The sequence below is a fragment of the Carcharodon carcharias genome, chromosome 12 (assembly GCF_017639515.1).
Source record: "Carcharodon carcharias isolate sCarCar2 chromosome 12, sCarCar2.pri, whole genome shotgun sequence".
NCBI classification, from domain to species: Eukaryota; Metazoa; Chordata; class Chondrichthyes; order Lamniformes; family Lamnidae; genus Carcharodon; species Carcharodon carcharias.
In genome coordinates this window covers 96,516,375-96,542,281 of record NC_054478.1, presented here as the reverse complement: position 1 = coordinate 96,542,281, position 25,907 = coordinate 96,516,375, and the positions used below count along the sequence as shown (strand labels likewise).

Below are 25,907 nucleotides of genomic sequence, written 5' to 3'. Positions count from 1 at the left end.
ACATGTTGATGGTGCCCACCATGGTGTGTGGCCATGGAGTGCAGGGCCGAGTGCAAATCCGGTAACACCTGCTGGACCACGGTCTCGATAGTGATTGCCAGCCCTCCCATGGTGACCAAGATGCTCGTATGTCGACATCAGACAAAATGCAGACGGACTCTTCCATCATTCGCTGCAATCTGCTGAGTGTCTGTAGAATCTCTGCCTGGTGTTCCGATGCCTGTCGCTTCATCTCCAGCATTGAGTTGGTGGCTGATCCCAGAGGATCATCTTCTGACTCAGACTGAGTGGGTGACTGGTCTCCAGCAGTCCTCCAAGTACTGGAGACCTGGTCTGTCCCTGCCTCCAACTGCTGTGGGGGCGTGCCAATGAGGTGTTCCCCAGAAAGTGAGCCCGAACCTAATCTACATCTGTGCCCCATCGACGTGTGTGTCTCCAAGCTGGTGGAGGGTGTGTGTGTGTGAGCACCGTGAGGTTTCTTCCAGAGCTTCCTCCTCAGACATGGTCTGGGGTTTCGGGCTGGTGCTCGACTGGCTTGGGGGTCTCGATCTGTTGGTGCTTAGAAACTTGAAAATAGAGTATCAGTTAATGAGCATGAGCTAGATAAGACTGCATGTGGCTCCCTGTGAATGTCAGGGTTTGATGAAGTGATGGAGCTGTGGTCAGTACTGGATTGCTTGGAGAGGTCGATCTCCCCTTCCGCACAGGAGTGATCCCTGTCCTCCCCACCCAGCTCGGCTGCAGCCTCCTCAAACTCAGTGAGAGCGATGATGTTGGCCGTCCCTCCCCCATTCTGACATCTCTCCCACCTGTTTTGCGCCAGCTTGGCCAGTATGAAGAAGAAAGAAAGACGTGTGATGAGAAGGGATGGAGCAGAGGTTGGGTGAGATCATGTCCCCTGTGTGTGGTGAGCCCTCCCCAGAAGGGCCAGAGGATGGAGTGCGAGCAACATGAAAGATGGGATGGTGGTGATGCGAATGTCTTGGTGAGAGAATGAGTGTTGATATGTGTCCCCCGTTAATGGTTGTGTGAGATTGTTTGAGTGCATGATGCCATGATGAGAGATTGATATTGGAGGGAGCTGAAGGATGACTTACCCTGGCGAGGTGGATTGAGATCATTCATCGTCTTCCTACAGTGGGAGGCATTTTGGGTGCAGCTGCCAGCTGCACTGACCTGCTCTGCAACAGCCTGCCAGACCAGAGGTGTGAGGCTGATGCGCTTCCTGGAGCCATCCCTGGGACACAGGACTTGCTTATGCGCCCCCGCACTCCTCTGATCAAGGCCTGGAGGGCCTGGTAGGTGAAGCAGGGTGCTGCCTTCTTCTTGAGGCTTTTGGCCTTCTTCTTGTGGCTAGAAGACATCTCTGCACATATCCACAAGACAATTGGGCTGGAGCGAGTGAGATGTATGTGTTGGACTTGCCTTTAAATATAGCACCTGACTTTCGACACAGCAAGTCAATGGCGGGCAACAAATCAGCTCCCAACCCGCCAGGTGATTCAGCCTGATACTCACCTGTGCATAATTAATGAGCTTCCAAGTGCAGAATCGCATGCGAGTTCCCGCCATTCCAGCCAGTGAGACAGTCACTGCTGAAACCACCTGCTACTGTAGTGTCTCATAAATGGAAAAGTCCGCCCAATGTTTCATTATTTTTAAACTTACATAGGAATATGTTCAGTCTTAGACCAACCTAACGGTATTCAATAACAAATGATTAAAGGTATAAATGATTATAGTTATGATCAGAGAAATATTAAATATTTAAAGATTAAAAACTAGATCAATGTAACAAGACAAGTCCTTAACAATGACATAGGTGAGACTATAGGCACTACTTACGGCTGGTCCAATTGCACCAATTGGGCCAGGAGGGCCAGGAAAACCAGAAACACCCTAAAAAAGAAATCAATATCAATTAGGCAATTCTTAGTTCAGGTCACCTAAAGTACAGTTTACTTATCATAAATTATAATGACATTTTGAATTACATTAGAAGAGGATGTAGAACTAGTAGTAGATAGCACTATGAGTTTTCACTATAATGTCACACATAGCATTAGAAAGTATAATTGCTCCATTTGGCACCAATTCCAACGCCCTTGATTTATATGTAAACCAAGAAAAAAGAGCCATAAGATTAGACAAATCTACCGGATGAAGGATCTTTGAAGAGTACATAGATCTTCCACAAATGCATGATAAAATTGAAAGCTTTGTGGAGCAGATTAATTCTATTCTGACTTCTCAACAAACAAATCTGGTAATCTCAGCAAATTTGTGAGGTTATGGCCATTTCCAAGACCATTATTAAATTGTATTATCTTCCTTTAACATGACAACATTTTTCCTTTTAAGGTGCATTGTGATGAATGTAATAGTCAATAAATACAGCTTGATGCTTCAGTTTTTTTCATTAGGTCGCTGTTCGATACTCATACACCTAAGGAATAGAAAGGGGGTCATCAAAGATATTTAGTCTTGGGCTGTAATTTTGAAACAAATTGTAAATGGGGCAAAAGTAGTCAAGAAGGGCTCAAGCCCACGTTAAAAGCCCTAGGAATTGATCCCTTCAACATACTGCCAGGAAGCAATTGTACATTCCATTTTAATTCAAAATCGTTTGATGAGTAAAAGTGCTATTGACTTTTTAATTGATTTTAAATTTGACATTGGAGCATGACAGTTAAATTGTGCAAACCTTTCTCCATCTCTGATAAGTAATGAAAACTGTTATGTTTCTTGGTCAAAGATTCATTAAATCAATCATCAAGCAGAAACCCAGATCCTTCAGAGAGCTGTAAACATGGAAGAATTATCATTTTCTTGACAGCCTCAATTGTATGGATTCTTTATCCTTTTTAGCACTTTTCAGTTACTTGCCAGAAATCATGTCAACTCAACATGAATGGTCATTATCTAATTTATAAATGGTTCTGATATCAGATAAAATACTAAGCAATTAACAACAAAAATGTGTGGTAGTGATTTAATTTATTTTTCTCCTTATAGTTAAAAAAACCCATCAATTGAGACCAAACATTTTCCCACAACAAACTAGTGAGAAGCCAAGCATTGTAAAAGAATTGCCTGGAGATGTACACGATGCTAACAAGATGATATTTATGGCCGATGCTAAAGAGATGTTGGTGGGTACTCTTCTTCAATTGCTGAAGCTCTTGTCATGCTGTGGTTCACACTATGGCATTAGATAGGAAATTTCAAAATTCTGACTCAGTTCTGATGGAGATATGTGTTCAAGTCTGGACAGTGTGTGATTTGATGGGGAAATTTCAAGTGATGCTGCTCCCATAATGTCACTGTTCTTGCCCTTCACAGCTGTAGAGTTTGGGGTTGACGAGTATAGTTGAAATAAGACAGTTTGGATGCAAGCTTCTTCCTGCTTAAGATTGTGATTTCTAAATTGTATTCTTAAAGACATATGAAAATAAAGTATTTGGGAACATTCAATTTTAATTGTGGAAAGAAATATATCCCTAACACCCACAGTGTGAATAGTAATGTGAATTATCTGTATTATTTTAAATGATCCACCAACAGCTTCCATTCTTTATTTACTTGGATGAACGCATAGACCATGACTATGTTTTAAAAAATTTGATTTAGTCTCAACAGCTCTTTGGGGGAGATACAAACTTTGAAGACCACAAATTGAATCATGGGAAATATTTTTGAATGATCCAGCCTAGTTTTTTCCAGTATGAGAGTGGGGTGTGTGTGTGTGTGGCAGGGGGGAAGGCGGGGGGGCGGGGGTACACATTATTATAAATGGTGAGATTTTAAAGTAAATTGAATAAAACCTTGAACTGAACTTAAGGTAAATGCTATGTATATGTATGAGAAGTCAAGTTACAGAATGGACACTGTAACCTTATAGATTAAGTAACTATATAAATGCATGGCTGATCATTATTTCATCAAGCGCATGTAATACCTGTGCATGAAGTTAACTTAAGTAGCTCAGTGATGAATATGAATAACATACCAGTTAATCTTTGGTAATAATAGCAATACTTACAGGAGGACCTTGTGATCCACGTTCACCTTTTGAACCTCCGTTTCCAGGAAGGCCCTAAAACAATTCCAAAAAAATGGCATTGATATCACTAGGTTCATTTTCTTAGAAATCAAAGTACGGAAGATCATACATAATGATCAGCATTATAAATAATTTGTTAATAATTATTCAGTGGGGAGTATTTGCTTACCAGTCGACCAGGAGAACCGTTTGGGCCTGCAGGGCCTGGCGGGCCAGAATTACCTTTTGGACCAGGGCTGCCGTCTGAGCCTTTAGGACCAGGCTGCCCATCATGACCCTGGTTAATTACATTATAGGTTAGTCATGCACAGAATTAAAATTAACACAATTTTCCTACATTAAACCCTAAGGGAGAGAAAATGAATTTACACCAGTTTTTTTGCACAACACTTGTAGCACAATCTCAACACGTGTTGAGATAAGCCTGAGGCCTAATTATTATGATACAGCCGATGGTAAATGGTGAGCTGTTCAAATCCCAGAGGGAAACTTGAAATAACTGTCATAATTAATTTTGCAATTCGTATGTTGGGAAATGCAGGCTTTGAATTCAGTAGTTAAAAGACCACTGAGTCTCAAAAGGCTTTTATAAAACTAAATTATGCCCTGGTGGAGGGGGTGGGGCTGTGGGGGTGGGGCTGTGGGGGTAGTGGCGAGGGGATTTGGAGTCAGGGTAGACAGGGTAAGGGTGGGGTGGCGGAGGGGAGAGTTAATGCAAGGGTGTCTACAGCTTGAAGGGAGCCTCCAATCAAAACAGGAGACCAGCAAAGGAGACACCTCCCCCTTTCCTGCCTGTAGACCAAGCACTTTTACCTGTTGGGTTTACAACCTGTCTCCAGCCTCCACTCACTCCCAAAAACCTTCAGCCAGAACAGTATAAAGTCCCTGAATTAAGGACACCAATATCCCCACAGGTGGGCGGGACACCTGACACTTCCCATGCCACATGTTAAATTGTAGCTGGGGGAGGCGCAGACAGGTAAGTAGGTCAGCAGTGGGCATGGTGCCCACTGCATTTTATGTGTCTTGTTCTCCTGCAAACCTGCCACTGGGGTGTTGTAAAATGCAGCACCCAGTTTTTATTTCTGTTTCCCTGGTAAAGAAGTTTGTCCTGAATTTCCTATTGGATTTATTAGTGACTATCTTACCCACCGTCAAAGGAAAAAAAACAGCTTTTTTATATTTATCCTACCAAACCCTTTCATAATCTTAAAGAATTCTGTGATGTCACCACTCTGTCTTCTTTTTTTCTGAAGAGAGGAGCCCCAGGCAGTTCAACCTTTACCGATAGGTGTAACATCTCATTTCTGGCAATCTTCTTTGCACCTCGTCCAATGCCTGTACATCCTTTTCATAATATAGACACCAGAGCTGTTCACAGAACTCTAAATGTGGTTGAATCAAGGTTCTGTATAAACTTAACATAACTTCTCTGTTCTTCAATTCTATCCACCTAGAAATGACCCCCTGTGTTTTCTTTATCTTTGTTTAATTTTTAAAGGCCTTATTAACCAGTATGACCTCTTTTGGCGAGTTGTGTATCTGTATCTCCATGTCACAGATACTTATTTTCCAAGAAATGTGTAACCTCCTTATTCTTCTCTGCAAAATCTACCATGACATTCTGATCCATATTGAAATTCATTTGCCACTAATTCTGATTTATCCTCAGAAAATTTAGAAGCTATTTTTTGCAGTAAATTATAATAATTATATTTAAAATATTCTACAGAGCCTTTATTAAGTGTCTACTCACTGGAGGACCAGGAAATCCGCTAGAACCTTTGGGACCAGATTTCCCTTGTTCACCCTGGAAAAAATAATTTAGCATATTATTAAAATAATTGAAAGTTAATTTTCTTTAGTCATGGTCCAGATATATCACAATCTAAATTAATAATCAGTGATGCCGCTGCAATTTTGCTTAAATTGTTCTTTATAAATCCCAAATCGGCCCATCCCTATCTGTTAAAGATATATTTTATTTCAACATGTACATTGCAATACCTTCTTGAGTTCTCTGCAGGTCCGACCCACAGCATCACGATCTCCATCACGAGTAGGGCAAGGAGGCAGGCCCTGAATCCACTCCAGCCCGAAAGAGTTCAAAGCCCATGCTCTTGGCACCAGGCAGTACAACCAATTGAGTTAACTGGCCCCCAAAGAGTCCGAGTTGCTGTGGTAACATACACTTTACATGCATGTTGTATGTTGTAGCCTTGAGCTATGAATAGTGATTGTAGAGGCTCCAATTTCTTTCCATCACATAGCTGACCAGGGATCTCTTCCACTGTTACTGCCTGCTTTTGGCATGTGTTGGAATGATTTACAAGTTGATACTCAACCTGTTTGGCCACATTACGAATGCACCTTCCTCGGCCATCAAGTCTCAAACCCAGAGCTTCTGGCTCAGGGGCAGGAACATTACCCACTGCACCACAAGACCTCCTTCAAGGTGCAGAAATCTAATTTGAAACAAGTAAAGACCTGACCACATCACATAAATGAGACATTCCCACCCTCCATTTCTCATTGGGAATGCTTGCTGCGTGCACGCCATCAAATCCTCTCTGATGCTGAGACCTTCAGAGGTCACAAGGCAAGCTGACTATTAAATGATAGACATTTACTGTCTTTATTAGAGCCCTTTCCCCAAACCTGTTGAGATTTAATCAGGAATTACTGGCTAGTGAAGGAGATCAGTAACTACAGGTCCCAATTACCCACTTCCAACTACCCTGCCCCTTCCAATGCTCCAGGCCTGCCCATAATTACCCTGCCTCCAGCTTTGGTGTTAAGACTCTGCTGGGGGCAGGTCTGTTTTTAGGAATGTCCCCAAACCATTTAAATGGCCTTGGAGAGGAAATGAGAATGATCCTAGCTTCAGCTACACAGGAGCAGCACTCTTATTATTGTCTGGCAGTGAGAAAATTGGCTCCAATTTGCCTGATCAAAATTAAATCCCTTGATTTATAAAGGACAGATCATGTAGCAGATCTGCTGCCTGGAGCCGCTAGAGTAGAATCAGACAGAGGAGATTCTACTTTTATAGTATAGCCTACTTGATTTTAATGCACTTAAGTAAATGGGCAGAATTTCAGGTAGGATGCATAAGGACACACGATCCTCCCTGAATGATTCTCTTTTGTGTGTTATACCAGATGATTATATAACATGAAATGCAAAGACAGGAAATTCTGGCTCAGTATGAAAAATTAAGGTTCACATTATATGAATATTCTAGCAGCTCTTTATCAGGAATTATTGTTTAACATTTATATGTCTGAAATTACATTGATTGATATTATTTTTTCCAATTAAATTGCTTGTCCATCTTTAGTACCAAATATTATCATATGAAGGGGAATTATTTAACTACCCATCATAAAAAATACAACAGTAATCAACAGGATTTATATTTGATTTTATTACAATTTGAACAAACCATTTTTCCTTACTGCATGCTTTTGTTTACAACTCCAATACGTTCAGGGGTTAAAATGTTTTATGATGTTGTTGACGAATAACCACTAACTTTGGTACCTTTAGTGTCTGAGCACACTCTTGGCTTTGCACTAGTCACCCTTATGGCCGTTGAATTCATGTTGAACACTTCTGCCTACTCCATTGAGTAAGACTTCACATGTATGAATAGACAAACCCTAACTCATTGAGGGGGCGAAACATTGGCTACCATCACCTGGTTTTGGCCATCTATTGAGGCTGTTTCCAAGGGTGTGACTGCTGATTCATGCAAACCACTATTTGGAGCCACAGATGAGAACTGGTGAGAATCAGTGAATGGTGAACCACTCTGAAGAGAGTGACAAATCCTCCATTACAGAGATACTACTTCTCCTAGATGAACCCTATGGAAGCTTAGTTCTGTATCAGATGTGTTACTACCTAATATGGTTGCAGTAGCAAAGAGCGTCGTGAAACAGGAGTAGTCCAACCTAGTCCCTAACTTGCCATGCTCCAAAAAGGCACAAATGATCAACTTGTGACATTACAACCTTCTCTCACAGAGTAAAATCATGCCACCATTTTCAGCGTGCATTCACCCACGGTAACAAATTCTGAAGAGGTGAAAGATCAATTTTATGAACAGTTAGAGATTTGATTGCTGCAGTGCCAAGATCAGACAAACTCATGCTCACTGATTTCAACACTAGAGCTGACACAGACCATCAGAGCTACAATGGAATTCCAGGGAGAAATGAAGTTGTTAGCAGCAATTGCAACAGCCTTTCTTTGCTGAAGGTATGTGCAGGGCATGGCCTGCTCATTACCAACACTGTATTCCATCTGCCAAACCGAATCAAGACATCCAGCTATAAAAACAAAAACAAAAAAACTGGGGATGCTGGAAGTCCAAAACAAAAACAGAATTACCTGGAAAAACTCAGCAGGTCTGGCAGCATCGGCGGAGAAGAAAAGAGTTGACGTTTCGAGTCCTCATGACCCTTCGACAGAACTAGGTGAATCCCAGGAAGGGTTGAAATATAAGGTGGTTTAAAGTGGTGGGGGGGTGGTGGGGAGGTGGTGGGGGGTGGGGGGGGGGGGGGTGGGGGGGGGTGGCGGGGGTGGCGGAGTTGGGGGGGTTGGGGGGGGAGGGGGGGAGAGAAGTGGAGGGGGGTGGTGTGGTTGTAGGGATAAGCAGTGATAGAAGCAGATCATCAAAAGTTGTCACAGACAGCAGAACAAAAGAACACATAGGTGTCGAAGTTGGTGATATTATCTAAATGAATGTGCTAATTAAGAATGGATGGTAGGGCACTCAAGGTATAGCTCTAGTGGGGGTGGGGGGAGCATAAAAGACTTAAAAATATTTAAAAATAATGGAAATAGGAGGGAAAAAGAAAAATCTATATAATTTATTGAAAAAAAACAAAAGGAAGGGGGAAGAAACAGAAAGGGGGTGGGGATGGAGGAGGGAGGTCAAGACCTAAAGTTGTTGAATTCAATATTCAGTCCGGAAGGCTGTAAAGTGCCTAGTTGGAAGATGAGGTGTTGTTCCTCCAGTTTGCGCTGGGCTTCACTGGAACAATGCAGCAAGCCAAGGACAGACATGTGGGCAAGAGAGCAGGGTGGAGTGTTAAAATGGCAAGCGACAGGAAGGTTTGGGTCATTCTTGCGGACAGACCGCAGGTGTTCTGCAAAGCGGTCGCCCAGTTTACGTTTGGTCTCTCCAATGTAGAGGAGACCGCATTGGGAGCAACGAATGCAGTAGACTAAGTTGGGGGAAATGCAAGTGAAATGTTGCTTCACTTGAAAGGAGTGTTTGGGCCCTTGGACGTTGAGGAGAGAGGAAGAGAAGGGGCAGGTGTTACATCTTTTGCGTGGGCATGGGGTGGAACTCTTTTCTTCTCTGCCGATGCTGCCAGACCTGCTGAGTTTTTCCAGGTAATTCAAGACATCCTGCATTCATCCTTGTCATAAGATCACAAGAAATGACGGTGGGAGTAGGCCATTCGGCCCATCGGGCCTGCTCCACCATTCAATAAGATGATGGCTGATCTGGTCGTGGCTTTAACTCTGCTTTCCTGGCTTTTGCCCCTTAACCCTCGACTTCCTTGTCAATCAAAAATTTGTCTCCTTCAGCCTTGAATCTATTCAATGATCCAATCTCCACCGTTCTCTGTGGAAGAAAATTCCAACGACTAACAACCCACTGAGAGAAGATATTTTTCTTCAGTAGAGACCCCTTATATTCAAACTCTGCCCCTGGTTCTGGATTCCCCTAGGAGAGGAAACATACTCTCAGCAACTACCTTGTGAAGCCTCTTGAGAACCTTACATGTTTCAATAGGATTACCTCTCATTCTTCTAAACCCCAATGAATATATGCCCAACCTTTCCACATAAGACAACCATTTTATCCAAGGAATCAGCCTTGTGAACCTTCTCTCAATTTCTTCCAATGCACATATATCTCTCCTTAAATAAGGAGATCAAAACTGTATGTGGTACTCTAGGTGTGGTCTTACCAACATGCTATCCCACATTATATGCCAAATATGCCATTTTTTCCCGACTCATTTATCCTATCTATATCCCTTTGCAGATTCTTTGTGCCCTCCTCATAACTTGCTTTCCTACCTATCTTCGTATCTTCAGCAAATTTGGCTACAATACAGTCTGCCCCTCATTCAAGCCATTAGTATAGATCGTAAACAGTTGAGGATCCAGCACTGATCCCTGCAGCACTCCACTAGTTATAGTTTGCCAACCTGAAAATGACCCATTTATCCTAACACTCAGTTTCCTGTTCGTTAGCCAATCCTCTACCCATTTTAACATAACACCCACAGCACCATGACTTTTTATCCTACAATAACCTTTTATATGGTACTTTATCGAATGTGTTTTGGAAAACCAAATGCACTATATCTACTGGTTCCCCTTTATCCACTGTGCTTGTTACATCCTCAAAAAACTAATAAATTTGTAAAACATGATTTACAAACCATGTTGACTCTGCCTGATTGCATAATACTTTCTAAGTGTTCTGCTACCTCCTCCTTAATAATAGATTCTAGCATTTTTCCAATGACAGACCTTAGACTAACAGGCCTATAGTTTCTTGCTTTCTGCCTCCCTCCTTTCTTCAAAACACTGACATCTAATTGACTATGTTATTGTCAGAAAGGAGGACAAGCAGAATGCCATAGTGCCAAGCCATGTGTGGAGCAGATTGTTGGACTGACCACAAGTTCAATATCCATATTCACCCCAAAAGATGCCCCCAGGGAAAAAAAGTCACGAAGGGACTCAGTGGGCTGGATTTTACCCTCCCCCGCTGGCGATTTGAATGCAGGCGTCTCAAAATCCAGCAGAAGGCCTGCCCACTACCGACCTGCCCACCCCTTGTCTGAAATTTTATGGTGGCAGTGGAGTCTCCCTTTAGCATGTTGAGGCCCTTAAGTACCAATTTATTGACGCCCCTCTCACCCCTCCTGCTATTTTACCCACAGCAAGGTGATGCCCATGCCAAGTGGGTAGCCCAGCAGCTTTAGCTGCGAGGATTGGTGCCAGACATTGGAGGCAGTGTGGAATTTCTTTTGTGGGTTCCATGTGCCTATTGGATGTATCCACACCCAATGTCATACTTCCCCCTTTACATTCCAAACCTGGCCTCTCCAACAGAGCACCCCATCCCCCTCACCCTGCTGGCCAGGGCCTACCAGCCTGACCCCAGCGATACACATGTCTTGTCGGGACTTGCTGTAGACTAGGGGGTATCTGCCACTCCTGCCTGGAGCTGCTGGGACTACAGAGCTGCTGGCTGTCCAGTTGGCTGGCAGCTCTCTAGGATGGGACCTCCTCCCAAGATAGGAGCGGAAATCTCACCTTAAATCAATTAACACTGCTCTTAGCATTAAATTGCTGAGGGGCAGCCGTCAGTGTGGTGGTGGTGCGGTGGGGGGGGCCGGGGGGTGGGGGGGGGGGGGGGGGGGGTGCGGTGCGGGATGGTGGTGCTCATCACTGAATTTGTAGCTGGGTGGTCGAGGATTACAGCATCCTGTAAGATCCAGCCCAACATCTCAAGACTCAAAATGGATCCTGCAAAATAAAGCTTCTCAGGTGATCTGGATTGCCAGGTTCAAGGTCTTAAATTTGTCTCTCAATGTGGAAGATGACTGGATAGACTTCAGAGACCTGGTGCACTCTACCACCTTAGAACATCTGGGACCCACTACCCATAAGCACCAGAACTGGTTTGATGAAAACAGTGAGGAAATTCAGGCTCTGATGAATGAAGAACACTGTCTCTTATAATCCACAAAAACAACCGTTCTACTACTTCAAAGAAAGCCACCTTCACAACATACATAAAATCATCCAGTCAAAGCTTAGAGAGATGCAGGATCACTGGCTAAGCAAAGAGGCAGAAGAAATACAATCAGATGCATACAAAAATGATTCTAAACACTTCTATGATGCTCTGAAGACAATCTATGGCTCCTGGAAATTATCCTCCCCTTGGCTATATGGAATCACAATGATTCCAGACAAGACCAAAATCCTGAATGTTCTGAATCGGTCCTCAATAGTCAATGACAAGGCGATTACCTGCTTACCCCAAATTGAAACCAACATGTTACTTGCTGACACCCCCAACAAAGCTGAGATCATGAAAGCAGTCATTCAGTCTCCGGTTAAGTGGCAAGGCACCAGGGCCAGATGGAATACCAAGTTCAATATACAAGACCCTGTATACTCACTGACAAACTCACCAAACTATTCCAGATAATGTGGAACCATGAAGCTATTCCACAGGAATTCAAAGGTGCATCAATTATCCACCTTTACAAAAACAAGGGAAATTGTCAAACTTGTGGACAACCTTTGGGGAATCTGAAAATTACATTGGGGAATCTCCCTACTATGCATTGCTGGGAAAATACATGCAGGAATCCTGCTAATCCACTTGACACTGCATCTTGAACAGGGCTTTCTACCAGGGAGCCAATGTGTCTTCAAAAAAGGTTGCGGTACAGTTGATGTTGTATTTGCTGCATGTCAGCTCCAGGAGAAATGCCAAGAGCAGAACTGTTACATCTGTTGATCTGCCTAAAGCCTTTGACACTGATAATCCTGAGGACCTATGGAAGATCATGGTAAAATTTGGTTATTCAGAAAACAGCATCATTATGATGTGGTAAGTCCATGATGGCACGTTTGCTCGTGTCCTGGATGATGGCAGGAATTCTGGTGCCTTCCCAGTCTCAGATGAAGTGAAGCAGGGCTGTTTGTTGGCTCCTACCCTGTTCTCTGCCACTCTTTCTGAAACATTCTGGGTTAGAGAAAGTGGAATCCACATTGGATATCGCAAAGATGGCAAAGTCTTCAAGTTGTGGAGACTGCAAGCCAAAACCAAAGTGCATGAAGCTGTGGCTCATGATGTTCTTTTCACTGATGACTGTGCTCTAAATACCTGTTCACAACACGAAATGCAACACAACATGGATCACTTTCTCATCTGCATATGATTGTTTCAATCTTATTCTGATGGCGAGACCAAAGTTATGTACCAACCTGCTCCACAACAGCAGTATGTGAAGCCAACAATTACAACAATCAACGATCAAAGGCCTGACAAATTTATCTACTCCGGCAGAACCCTTCCAGAGCAGTTCACGTTGATGACAAAGTCAATGCCAGAATAGCTAAGGCAAGCGTCACCATTGGCAAGCTACAAGAAACTGTCTAAGAATGAAAAGGAATTAGTCTTGAAACAAAGTTGAAGGTAGATAAGGCGGTTGTCCTCCCATTCTCTTGGAGACATGGACAGTTTACGTTACGAACGCAAACAAGCTACAAGACCTTCACTTGACCTGCTTGCAGAGACTACGTAAGATCAAATGACAAGGTTCCTAATACTGATATTCTCTTCCTGACTGATATGCCTAGCATCTACACTCTTTTTTTTATTCGTTCATGAGATGGGAGCATTGCTGGCTGGGTCAGCATTTATTGCCCGTCCCTAATTGCCCTTGAAAACTGAGTGGCTTGCTAGGCTATTTCAGAAGCAACCACATTACTGTGAGTCTGGAGGCACATGTAGCCCAGACCAGGTAAGGACGGCAGATTTCCTTCCCTAAAGGACATTAGTGAACCAGATAGGTTTTTACAACAATCGACAATGGCTTCATGGTCATCATTAGACTTTTAATTTAAATTTCACCATCTGCCATGGTAGGATTCAAATCTGGGTCCCCAGAGCATTACCCTGGTTCTCTGGATTACTCATCCAGTGACAATACTACTATGCCACTGTGTCCCCAAAAGGAGTTCAGGGAAGATGGGCAGGACATGTTGCCAGATACCTGATGGGCGCTCACCAAAAAAACTTTTCTAGAGCAACCTAAGTGAAGGGTATGCTCAAAAAGAGGCCAGAAAAAGCACTTTAAGGACTTCCTGAAGGTCACACTGAAGAGTTTCAACATCGCACCTGAGACATGGGAGAACCCCGCACAGGATCAGTCTATATGCCACATCCTCATCAGATAAAACATCACCTTATATGAGCAGAACAGAGTCGCATTTACCATCTAGAAGTGTGAGCTTTGCAAGCCTAGAGCCGTTAGCACCTCTTCTGCACCAACAATGCATCTGTGACCAACATGCAACAGATCTTTACATGCTCAAATTGGACTGATGAGTCACCTTAGAACACATTGAACTTGAAACACGATCATCTTCTGCTACGAAGGATTAACAAGCTGACAAAAAATCTTCCATGCTACTTTAAGGTGGGACTGGATTACAGTCATCGTGAAGTATTTCTATAGCCATAAATTACATTTTCTTGTTTTTAATTGCAGAAACACTCAACCTGTTAAATCCGAGTAAAGTTTACTTACAGGAAAGCCACGAGAACCGACAGGGCCAGGTGGACCAGCAGGACCAGACTCACCCTAAGATCAGAAAATTAATGAAGAAAAAAAAAGGTTTACAAATTGATTATTGATAATGATAATATAGCATTAAAGTGGAAACCAACATTGTGCATGTTAATAGGGTTTGATTCAATCCTTCATTTGTAACTGTCAGGTTAATGGACAGGCCTTCCTAGTGAGGACCAACAGGGACATCAAAGCCAATTTATGAAAATGCAATTTAATAAATAAGTACAAAATGGGCAGTAGTGGACTGAATGCTCGTTCTAAACTTTGTCCAATTGTACTTTCCATTGAAGCCATATACACCGGGGTGTACAGTGGGTGACCATTCCTCTAGCACAGTTTTAAAATATGCTGAAATTGAACTTAACCTGCTGCTAGATTCCTCTGTAAATTTGACAGGAACATTTCAGACATATCAGGCCAGATTTTGCTAGAGTCTGGCATCTTGCAGCGAGCATTGTTCATTTGGCCTGTTTGTGCATGTTTAATTTTTTAACCAGTTTTTTGCCAAGTTTTCTGGAAGCAGCTGCAACAGGGCATCTGGTATCCTGGTGAACAATAGGAAAGTCTATCTTCTTAGCCAATGAGACCTTAAAAAATATATATATTTCACAGGATGTGAGCTTCGCTGGCCAGGCCAGCATTTGTTGTCCATCACTAATCACCATTAATTTAAGGAATAAATGGAGGAAGGACTGAGGAAGAGGGTAAATTAAAGCAAGTGAATTCAATGTTAAATTAGGTGCAGTAGCAGCTTGGTGCTGTGGCTTAGTTGGTGAAAGTGCCTGCCTAGTAAACAGGAGATCCTGAGTTTAAATAACAGCAGTGCCTCAGCTTGACATGCATTATAAAAATTAACCCGGCAAGGTGTGAGCATTTTGCTCTTCTTGCTCTGCCCGGTTCGGAGGTGCTTGGTCCTTCTGATCGAAGCTAAGGCTGAAATTCTCCCAGTGACTAGCACTATCAGACCCGCAGAGATCCAGCGCCATGGCCTCCACCTCAGAACTTGCCTGTATCTACAGGGCATTCATCCTGCACAGCGACAAAGTCACTGTGACTGAAGACAAACTCAATGCCCTGATTAAGACGGCTGGTCTAACTATTGAGCCTTTCTGGCTTAGTCTGTTTGCCAAGGCATTGGCTAATATTGACAGCAATAGTCTGATCTGCAATGTTGGTGCTGGTGATAGTGCCCCAGCTGCTGTAGCAGCTGTTTCCACTGCTGCCCCTGTTGCTGCTGAAGAAAAAAAGGAAGAGAAGAAACTGGAGGAATCTGAAGAGTCTGATGATGACATGGGCTTTGGTCTCTTTGATTAAATGTACCATGCAACATGATTGTCACAATTAAAATATACAAAAAAAAAGAAAAACAAGAGACTGAAAGGAAAAGTAGGAAAAGAGTTTCATATTTAAAATTTTGAGTTTTTAAATCTTCTACAGCAATTCATAACCTAAGGAAATGAAACTCCACACTTTTAGTTGATTTATATTTGGCAGGAGAGTTTGACTGGCAGTAATTAACAACAATCTAATTTTAAAAGGGTACTTATGCTATGAATTACTAGGTTTAACTGTCTGTGGTGAGTTAATCAGCAACTAATGTGCAAATGCAGCAACTTCATGAAAATCATGAAGGAGGTTAAGCATGAGATGTCATTTTTGCAGAGCAAATGGTGGACCATTACTCGCAATTTACAGGATCTCTCTTCCTGGCCACAGGTTTCTGGCCAATTTGCTTAGTAATAATGGTATGCGCTGTTCATGCGCCATTACTTTTTTCATTAAAGTCTGACACATTCTGTTGAACATTTATCTAATTTATTGATCCTAAATGACAACCATCTTTCTTCAGTGATAAACATCTAAAGTTTAGGAAAATTTAAAGTTACCCGTCCTCCTAGAGCTCCTGGTTGACCTGGTGGACCCATAATTCCTGGCTGCCCCTGTGTGAGACCAGGAAATAGTAAATATTTTAAGCACAGTTTGTATTTTTGAAACAAAATCGCTAATAAATATAGACAAAATATTGTGTGCTTACTGAAGTACCATCTTTGCCTGGTGTACCATCAGGACCCCGAGGACCAACCTCCCCCTGTCGCAGAAAATACAGTCTGTTTAGCTGCAAAGCTGAATACCTATTCAAAATATTTCATATTACAAAAACATTATGTTCAATAGAAACAAAAGAAAAAATTGACAGAAAACCATACTAACTCTTTCACCTTTAGGACCTTTGTCACCTGGACTACCTTTTTCACCTGGCATACCTTGCATTCCTGAAGAGCCCGCTGAGCCTGGAAGACCTGGAGGCCCAGGAGGACCCTATACATTCAAAGAGGAAGCAATGACAAAACTTAAATACTGGTTCTCTTTGTGTGCAATATATACATACATATATATATATATAGAACAAACTGCAAAGTTACTTACTTTAGCTCCTCCTAATCCACTGTCACCTGGAAGGCCGCGTGGCCCTGTAGGCCCTGAAGGCCCCGGAGGTCCACGCTCACCTGTTGGACCAGCCTCACCCTAGATTTTGAAGGTCAAACATTAAAAGATACAAACTCTTAAAAAGACCTGCATTCATTTTCGAAGCCAAGCTGATGTGGAACTTACTTTTGAACCGGGTGCTCCTGGGAAGCCACTTATACCACTGGGTCCCTAGCAGAAAAGAAATTATCAAAATGAATTACTAGTATTAACATGAAAACAATTGAAGGTCCACTCAAATGAATACAACTTTGAGTGGGCCTGCACTGCTTTAGGAAGTGGTAAAAACAATAGCTGAAAATAAAATGTCAGAGCAGGGCAGTTGACTGACTAGTCTTCTGTCTGTATCATCCTTAGCTCCTGTTTCATTGGGTCCAGAGATTTACCCTGGGTTTCGGTTGGCATGGTGCATTCTGCAGGGCCTGCATTTCATTATTGGTTCCCTTCTATGCCACAAAATATAGATGGAAATTAATGGTTGCTTGGTTTGTGCTTGTAAATGGGGTCTCCACGAACCTTCCGGTGGTGGAATGACAGGAGACCCAAGGAAATTCATCTCTTAATTCTTTCTCGCTGTCCAGAAGACACTGCAAGAATGCCCTGATCAAACTGGTAGATTATTCCGCACATGACAACTTGTCCAAGCCCTGTTATTAAATTCCCCTGAACAATAAGCAGCCACATTGTCAAGACCCCTACACAAAAAGAATAAAGGTTATCTCAGGATATGGATTCAGATGGGTAAAGTTTCATCTCACTGCCACTGTTTATCAACATGTGTGGCAAACAGCAGTGTTAAAGGGTTGAAGCTTTCTGCAAAATGCAAAATTGTGGTAGTGACAGAAAAATTGTCACATTGTGAACAATGGTTCACTTGAGACATGGCTAACACTGGTACTTTATGTTGGTGAAGGACTATGAGATGAGTCAGGCCATGAGTTTATAGATTATATTAGTGCAGAGTTATGTTGCTGCTAATGGCCCACAAGGTCCATAGATGCTCAGTTGTGGACTGCTAGGTATGTCCTTAGTTTGATCCACCCTGCCTGATGGAAGGTGTCCTGACTAACAAAGCTGCCTTGGGCATGAACATTGATGAAAAACAAGATTAAACTGGCAACCCTTCTCCACAGTGTGCAGTCAGGTAGGGAGTGTCCAAATTACAGGTCATGGGCCACACGCTGGACAGTTTAGCTTATGACTTGGAAGATAAGTCAATCCTATTTGTGTTTTTACTTCTTGTTCATCCCATTTGAATGGGCCATTATTACTGCTTTTGCCTGCTTGATGGTTAAATGGCAATGTGAAAATTAAACTCAAGATATCTATACTGCTATCCTGCAGACGATTTCCACTATTATTGATGCTGGAGGTTTCAGAATTAGCAAGAATTTTTTTATTACATTTTTTTCACTGATCTTTGTGTTATTTTCTAATTGAATCCTGGGTAAATAATCACATTAGACAAATAATTTCACTTCAGATCTCTATAATGTATTGTCATGAGCTACATTAGATAATGATGTGAAGATTGATGCTTTTGTTGATAAAATTAAACATCTTACCGGCCCACCAGGTTTGCCACTTTCACCAGGAGGACCTGGATCACCTCTCAGACCCTAATGCATAACAAGTGAAGGATGTTGGTTAAATCTACACATTCAAGGAAGTTGATTCTAAAATAATACTTGATTATGCATCCCAATTTAGCCCTTTTTGTCCTGACTTAATAATGTCATAGCTATTCCTGGAGCACGTAAGAAAGATAGTTTTATATTTTTGGTTATCTTTGGTTCGCTTTGTCCAGCATACACTAGCTGCATCCTTGATATTAACATATTAGCTGGTGCTTGAAACAATATAAGCAGAGACCAGCTAATTGAACAAACACTGGTGGTTTATTGAATCTAAGAACAGACCACTAACACCATATGCGCTTCTTCAATCACCTCCAGCTCAAGGCTTCCAGTACCTAAGAAGCCCGTGCTTTGTAGCGATTGGTCAATACAGTCACATGGTCAACTAACTACATTCTCTTAAAGGTACATAGCACTCCACTTTATCACAGATAAATTTGCATTTTTGTAATGCCTTTCAAGACTCAAGACATCCCTAAGCACCTTGCAGCCAATGAAATACGTTTTAAGTTTCCAAATTTCAGAACTGCGATTTTTGCTTGGAAAAGGTATTAAGGGTTACAAAGCAATTTGGCTGGATGCAGTTAAGATGCAGATCAGCCATGATCTCAATGAATGGCAGAACAAACTCAAGGGGCAGAATGGCCTACTCTTACTCCTATGTTCCTAAGTGTAGTCACTGCTGTAATAAAGGGAATTGTGCAGCCAATTTGCACCCAGTAAGGATGCAAAAATAACAATGAAAAATGACCAGATCATTTGCTGTGGCAAAGTTAGTTGAGAGATAAATATTGGATATAGCACCAGTAGAACTCCCCTTGTCCTCTTTGGATAATACCATGGGATCTTTCCCATTCATCCCTAAAGGGCAGGCGAGGTCTCGGTTTAACGGTTGATCTGAAAGATGGCACCTTCGACAGTGCAGCACTTGTTCAGTATTAAAGGGAAATGTAAACCTAGATTTTATGCTCAAATCTCTGGATTGCGATTTGATCCCACAATCTTCTAACACACGGGTGGTAGTGCTACCACTTAGCTTGTAAATCTGGCTAGATATGATTTTTTTCCAGCCATGTGACAGGATTGCATTGCATTTCTAAATGTATTTTATTCTTCCAGTCTTTATGAATGCACAAGTCCTATTGTGACAATAAAGCCAAAAATTTAACAAACTAGCGCCACTGGTTTCAACACATGGGGAGCCCCCCCAGAGATGACAAAAATGATGGCGGTCCCACTTTTTGACAACGTCTAGTGCAGCCTATGCTGATTGCCATGTTATAAAGGATAATAGCGCAACCGTGCATTGCATGAATCAGAAGCAGGTAGAATGGATAGAACGTGATGTCAGCCAGCTCTGATGCTGATTTGACAACTGACTTGCCATTTTGAACCTTGCAGGTCCTGCTCTTCAATGTTCATAGCTGAACATGTGTTCAGCTGCACCATGGAACACTCACTGGTGCTGTTTAAATGTCTCACCATAGAACTTGCAGGTGAAGTGCTTTTAACTTTCTTTTGCTGTTGCAAAGTTGGTGGCTGTACTAAATACCGTGCTTTTGCAGGATCTCACAAAAGTTCTTAGAGTCAGAAGGGAGGAGTGCTGGACCTTTGTAAGGAGTTGGGTTGATTTTGAAGCCCTCTGAGCGGCTTGTTCTCAGTCATAGGGGCTGTGCAATTCCTTTGGGCTGCAGCACGACAAGGACATGGAGTAGAGTCTACAGAGATGGAAGCTGTGTTCAGGTGGTGGAGGAGGATGGTTCTCTATAGAAATTTGTACCCACCAAGGGTCTTCAGAGACCATTTCTCCAAGCTCCAAATCAGTCAGGAGCAGTGACTGGGATAGCTACGTTTCACCATGAAGGTAGCTACTGAACTGCGTCATCTCCTGAAACTGCCTTTGCTGCTGCAAAGCAAAATGATGACTGCACTGCCAGAATCTACCAAATACACGGTGTACCTCAATTTCTATGTCTCAGAATCCCTACAGACTGGAGCCAGCAACATCACCATTCACCGTGTATCACTGTAACATGGAGATCACTGAGGTCCTGTACACAAGGAAAGGGGACTTCATTATCTTCTCCCTAAGCAGAAAGAAGCAGGAGAAGTGGATATGTGGATTCTCTAGAGTAGTGAGATTCTCAGTGGTGCAAGGAACCGCATACACATAGCTCTGTTGGCATCACACAGCAATGGGGATATGTACCAGAATTTCAATGCGTTCCACTCCCTAAATGTACAGTTGGTGTACAACCATGCACAGGCCATCACGTTGGTGAATCTCTGCTATTCTGGAAGCCGTCTTGATGCTTTTATCCTGAGTCAGTCAGCTGTTTCTATCATCTAGCAGCCATCTTCTCGAACAAGATGGTTGCTTGGTGGCGAAAGTTACCCAACCAACATGTGGCTAATGACCTCCACGGTGCTCCTGCTGGAATCAGGAATGTCACAGAACAGACCATCAAACACCAGTTCCTTTTCCTGGATCACTCAGAAATTCCTCTCCAGTACTCTATGGATGTGGCTCCAGGTTTATAGTGGCCTCTGCGTCTTCCACAATCTGGCAATCATGAAGGTGCAGCCTTTGCCACCAGGCCTTTGGGAGCACCTCAGGAGGAGGAGGAGGAGGCATTATCACTCTGGACTGGCTGTCATTAGACTCCAGTTCCTCTGAAAACATTCTTGGATTACAATGGTCCACAATTCCCCACCTTTCCAACTCTGTTTCACGCCTTCATAGCATGCTCTCAGCAGTTTGCGAGGTTGGTTGGTAGAAGATGACATCTGAAGATCCATTCATCAATATTGTGAGGTCTGTGAACCTTTTCCAGCACTTTAATCAGATCCTCAGGTCCAAACTCCTTACACTGGCTTTGGGCCAATCTACTCCAATTCCCTTCACAGTGTATGTATGGGGGGATTCCTGGCCCACTGTAGAAATAGGGTATCTCTCCTCTTTTCCATCTCTTGCACTAAGACTTCCAGTGCTGCATCGGAGAGCCTAGGAGTTCTCATTGTGACCCGCTGCTCCTTTCTTGTGAAAAACACTCAAAAACAGTTGCAACGTCTGCTTCAGCCAAAATGCATCTCACCTTATGGAGGTGCAAACTGGACTTTGAGTCGTACAGGCTGGCTTTAATTGCTGCTTGCTAGCTTTGCATGAGCCTGTGCCCTCCTGCTGAGCATGCAGCCAGTCAGCAGCATGTTTAGGGAAAGTTGTGTGCTGCCTGTATTACTTCAAATGGGCTTGGGGTAGTCACCCTTCATGATCTTCATGCCTGCGAACTGACCATAGCCAAATTTTAGCTCTAAATATTGATACATTTTTCTAATTTAAGCAGTTTAGTAAGGATCCTATTACTGAGATGCAAAGAAAATTGCTATATTTTGTCATCTTTCGAACAAAAAATCCTATGTTAATAGTGCTTTTGAGGTTTTCAGTGTTAATTGTGACTATACACGTCCAGCCATATATTTTCAGGAGATTTGTCCATTAACGGGACAGACAATGATACTGTAGACCCATACTCTGACCATCAGGTAATGTGAAGGCAAATTGCTTAGCTTTCTCCTCCTGCACTGACACCATTTTTTTTAAGGACTCAATTTTTAAAAGTTTTCATTTATTTTAAATCAAAAAATTGTTGTCTGCATATTGGTTACCAAACCTCTCTCAGCTTACAGTCCAGAGAGTCTGTTTCCAATTCCCTGGTGCTTTACAGTTTCTAACCCTGCTCTACACACTCTGTCCCATGGCTGCCCCTCTCACAATCTCCCCATTACTAGAATGTTCCACCATCTTTAGAGTCTGGCCACACTGTACCTGATACACAGTGGCAGCAGTGTTTACCATCTACAAGATGCGCTGCAGGAACTCAGCAAGGCTCAGCAAACCCACGACCACTACTATCTAGAAGGAGAAGGACAGCAGACACATGGGAACACCACTACCTGGAAGTTCCTCTCCAAGTCACTCACCAGGCTGACTTGGAAATACATTGCCTTTCCTTCACAGTCGCTGGGTCAAAATCCTGGAACTCTCTCCCCAGCAGCACTGTGGCTTCATCTACACCACATGGACTACAGCGCTTCAAGAAGGCTGCTCACCACCACCTTCTCAAGGGCAATTAGAGATGAGCAATAAATACTGGCCTAACCAGTGATGTCCCCATCCCATGAGTGAATTAAAAAAAACAACCCATACCAATTATTTTTACATTGGAAGCCCAATAAAAAATACTTTTAAAATTCAGAACCTGGCATAAACAATTTATTTTTTTTAAATTGTGACCTTAGGATTTAGAGTTAGAGATACAAAATTCTTACTTATTTATTTTTTAATAGAAGACATAGTCTCAGCTCCTATGCTCCCCTCTCCCACTTCCTTGTCCAAACTCCCCCTTTGCTCTTCTCTTCCCCTCCACCCTCTCTGCTTCCCCTTCCTTTGTTCTTTCCTCTGTTCTTCACCCCATTTCTTCCTGTTACCAACCTCACCCTCCCAATCCCATTCTCTCTCTCAGCCTTTAATTTTGTTGTTTCTTCCTGCTCCCACCGACCCTGCAACCCTATAGTACCTTTCTCTTCCACCACTGCTCAAACCCTAGTTTCCCAGCTTTCCTTTGGCCTCTAATCATGCTGTCTTTTTCCCCTTGCTCACAACCTACAACTGTGGTCTACTTTCCCCTTTCTATGCCAGCACCTAACCTCTTCTGCCTGTCCCAACAAACCAATAAAGCCTTCCCCCCTTGCCCCACCCTACTCTGCCTTACTCCACTGGCCTTCAATATTGCAATCCTTCCCATAGCCCAGATTCAATTATCCCCCATCCTCTGACTGCTTTTCAGCTGAACAGTGCACTTAACCTAGTCTCCCTGCACGTAGCACATAGTAAATCTTAAATCTAGATATCACACTCCAGTCATTATATGTCATATCTTGCAAGAAGTTTGTCAACACATTGAAGGATAAAAACTGCTGCTGTACCCGCAAAGCAACTGAAATAAGTATTGAAGGTGATTAATTCACCAAAATAATTGTACCTGAACACCAGGAAATCCTGGAGGACCTGGATTTCCTCTTTCACCAGGTGTGCCCTGAGAAAAGACACAACACTTAGCATGTGCATTTAGGAGAAGAACTATGTGAATACATTAATTAAAATCAAACCAATAACCTTACGCTAATAAATGACGAGTTTTTATTTAAAATTCATCTCCTCGTCAGCCATTAATAATACTTTTCATCATTAAGAATCATTGTTCTACATAAACCAACTCTAGAACAAAAGTGGAGTTCTCCATAATTTAAGAATATCAAATGAAAGTAAACACAATATTGAGATTTTCATTGGGTGCTATTTGGGTCAGCTGCTATAACTGCCAAGGAGACTGGCAAAAACAGTGGCCAATCGGAAGTGCAGCTGAGGAGATTCCATGCAATGAATAATGTCCTGAAGCCATGGAGAACATACCTGGGAAAATTGGACTAGGTAGAATATAAGTGCAAAATGTCCATTACATCGGGCTCACTACAGGCACCCAAATTTCTCCAGAAACACATCTGATATCATATTGGTTCAGGCACTGTTGAGGTGTCCCTGGTTGCTCATTGAAACAAGCATTAAGCCCCTTGAGTATGTTAATAAGTGGTCTAACACCTAGTTTAGAATCAAATCAGCAATGGATTTGCCTACCAAGCCGCGCTGTACTCAGGATTACTTCGAATACATGCAGCTTAGGCAGAGGTCCTTGAAGGAAACACTGACCGCCATGATACAAGGTAAATTATTGTTTAAAAAATAAAACTTACCTTAATATGGAGCCAGAAGGAGCACAGCTGCCTATCCTGGCTCCTCATTAAAACCACGAGCAACTACCATCCATCGCCCATGCCCCCCCCGCCCCACCCCAACCCAACCCCCGTCCGCCTGTCACCCCCCCCAACACTGATTGCCTTCCCATTCTTTTGGCCTCACCTCAGGTCCTCAGATGCTGCTGCTCACCTGCAGCCCTACAACCCTCCCCCCGCCACCCCCCACCTAATCCCTGACGCTGCCATATTCACTGCTGGAAAGTTCATCAATGGCTGCAATTGGTGGCCACGGATGGCTGATAATAAACAAATAAGACTGGCAAACCAGCCTAATATGGTTGATACATGCAGCAGCTGACCTCGGTTCACACTCAACTTGGGTATAATCCAATTTCTGGGCAAACAACAGTTTGTTGTGTAAACTCTGTGTAAAGATAAGGGGACTGGACAAATAGCCCAGGAGTCGATAGCTCAAATCTCACCATGGCAATTCATAAAATTTAATTCACTAAATCACGCAATTTTTGGGCTGGCACCAGATGACAAGCGAAGGCAACTGGATTGCTGTAAAACCCTAGCTGGTTCATTAAGACGCTTACCTGCTCTGACTCACAACTGATTCTATTCCCATGGTATATGGCTGACTCTTTATGCATTCTGACGTGGCCTAGCAAACCAATCAATGGTAAAAATAATTAAGGCAGAAAGCCCACTAACAACCTTTCAGGTAAACTAGAGATGGACAATAAACATCACTTTGCCAGTATTGCCAACAGAATATTTATTCCAATAGATTCAAAAGATAACCTTTGTTGAATAGAAATAAATATCTAAAGAAAAGCTTAAATAAATCTGCTTAAGATATAGAGAAACCATTTTTATTTCAAAATGCACAAATTCAAAACCATACTTACAGCTTTGCCATGTTCACCTGGAGGGCCAGCCTCTCCAGGTTTTCCAGGGAAACCCTGTCGACATAGTTTAAGTATTAATAAATTTTGCAGAATTAATGTTTGATAAAGAGTCTCCTTCAATACAATTAAAGAAAATATTTACAATATTTACAAACCTGTAGACCAGGACCACCTGGAAGTCCTCTTTCACCAACTTTACCAGATTGTCCCTTGTTGGAGAATGGTGTGGGGAGGGTGCAAAAAAAAACACATAAGTATTGCTTGAACCATTGATAATAATTTCCAACAATTTCCTGAATATTTTATATGAGAGCTCAGGGAATGTGTTTCTGTTCTGCTTCCTAAAATTTAATGTTAGGAAAGACAATCATAGATTTTCCAACACAGGAGAACATTCAGCCCATCACACCTGTACTGATTCTTTGAGAGCGCTATCCAGTTTGCATCAAGCAATAATGTCCACTTGTCCAGTTTTTTTGCCAACATTAAAATATACCATACTAAGTGTTAAAAGGCCCCATGAGGCACTGTTGGCTGCTTGGAGACTTTTTAAAACTCAATCTGGACTGGAATAGTT

General features: G+C 42.6%; 2 protein-coding genes across 3 annotated transcripts in view; one reads left to right on the top strand and one right to left on the bottom strand.

The window, feature by feature from the left end:
- Positions 1-25,907, bottom strand: part of LOC121284884 (collagen alpha-1(III) chain-like) — a 191,340-nt gene that overhangs the window by 39,641 nt on the left and 125,792 nt on the right. Inside the window, exons 25-38 of the mRNA XM_041200743.1 lie at positions 25,486-25,539; positions 25,331-25,384; positions 23,645-23,698; positions 18,531-18,584; positions 17,092-17,136; positions 16,906-17,004; positions 16,690-16,797; positions 16,514-16,567; positions 16,365-16,418; positions 14,434-14,487; positions 5,820-5,873; positions 4,233-4,340; positions 4,043-4,096; positions 1,846-1,899 (exon numbers count right to left, since the gene is read on the bottom strand). Coding sequence (XP_041056677.1) covers positions 1,846-1,899; positions 4,043-4,096; positions 4,233-4,340; positions 5,820-5,873; positions 14,434-14,487; positions 16,365-16,418; positions 16,514-16,567; positions 16,690-16,797; positions 16,906-17,004; positions 17,092-17,136; positions 18,531-18,584; positions 23,645-23,698; positions 25,331-25,384; positions 25,486-25,539 — 900 coding nt within the window. The remainder of the gene's footprint in view (positions 1-1,845; positions 1,900-4,042; positions 4,097-4,232; positions 4,341-5,819; positions 5,874-14,433; positions 14,488-16,364; positions 16,419-16,513; positions 16,568-16,689; positions 16,798-16,905; positions 17,005-17,091; positions 17,137-18,530; positions 18,585-23,644; positions 23,699-25,330; positions 25,385-25,485; positions 25,540-25,907) is intronic.
- Positions 15,463-15,792, top strand: LOC121284885 (60S acidic ribosomal protein P1-like). 2 transcript variants are annotated; one of them, XM_041200745.1, is made up of 2 exons: positions 15,463-15,533; positions 15,609-15,792. In XM_041200745.1, exons 1-2 carry the CDS (start codon positions 15,463-15,465, stop codon positions 15,790-15,792), a joined length of 255 nt encoding a protein of 84 aa, XP_041056679.1. The 2 variants fall into 2 exon arrangements, with proteins under 2 accessions (XP_041056679.1, XP_041056678.1); XM_041200744.1 differs by having other exon boundaries at positions 15,463-15,792.

What these genes read in the sequence shown, in the direction of transcription:
- LOC121284885 (XM_041200744.1), top strand. Translation starts at nt 15,463, where the DNA reads ATGGCCTCCACCTCAGAACTTGCCTGTATCTACAGGGCATTCATCCTG.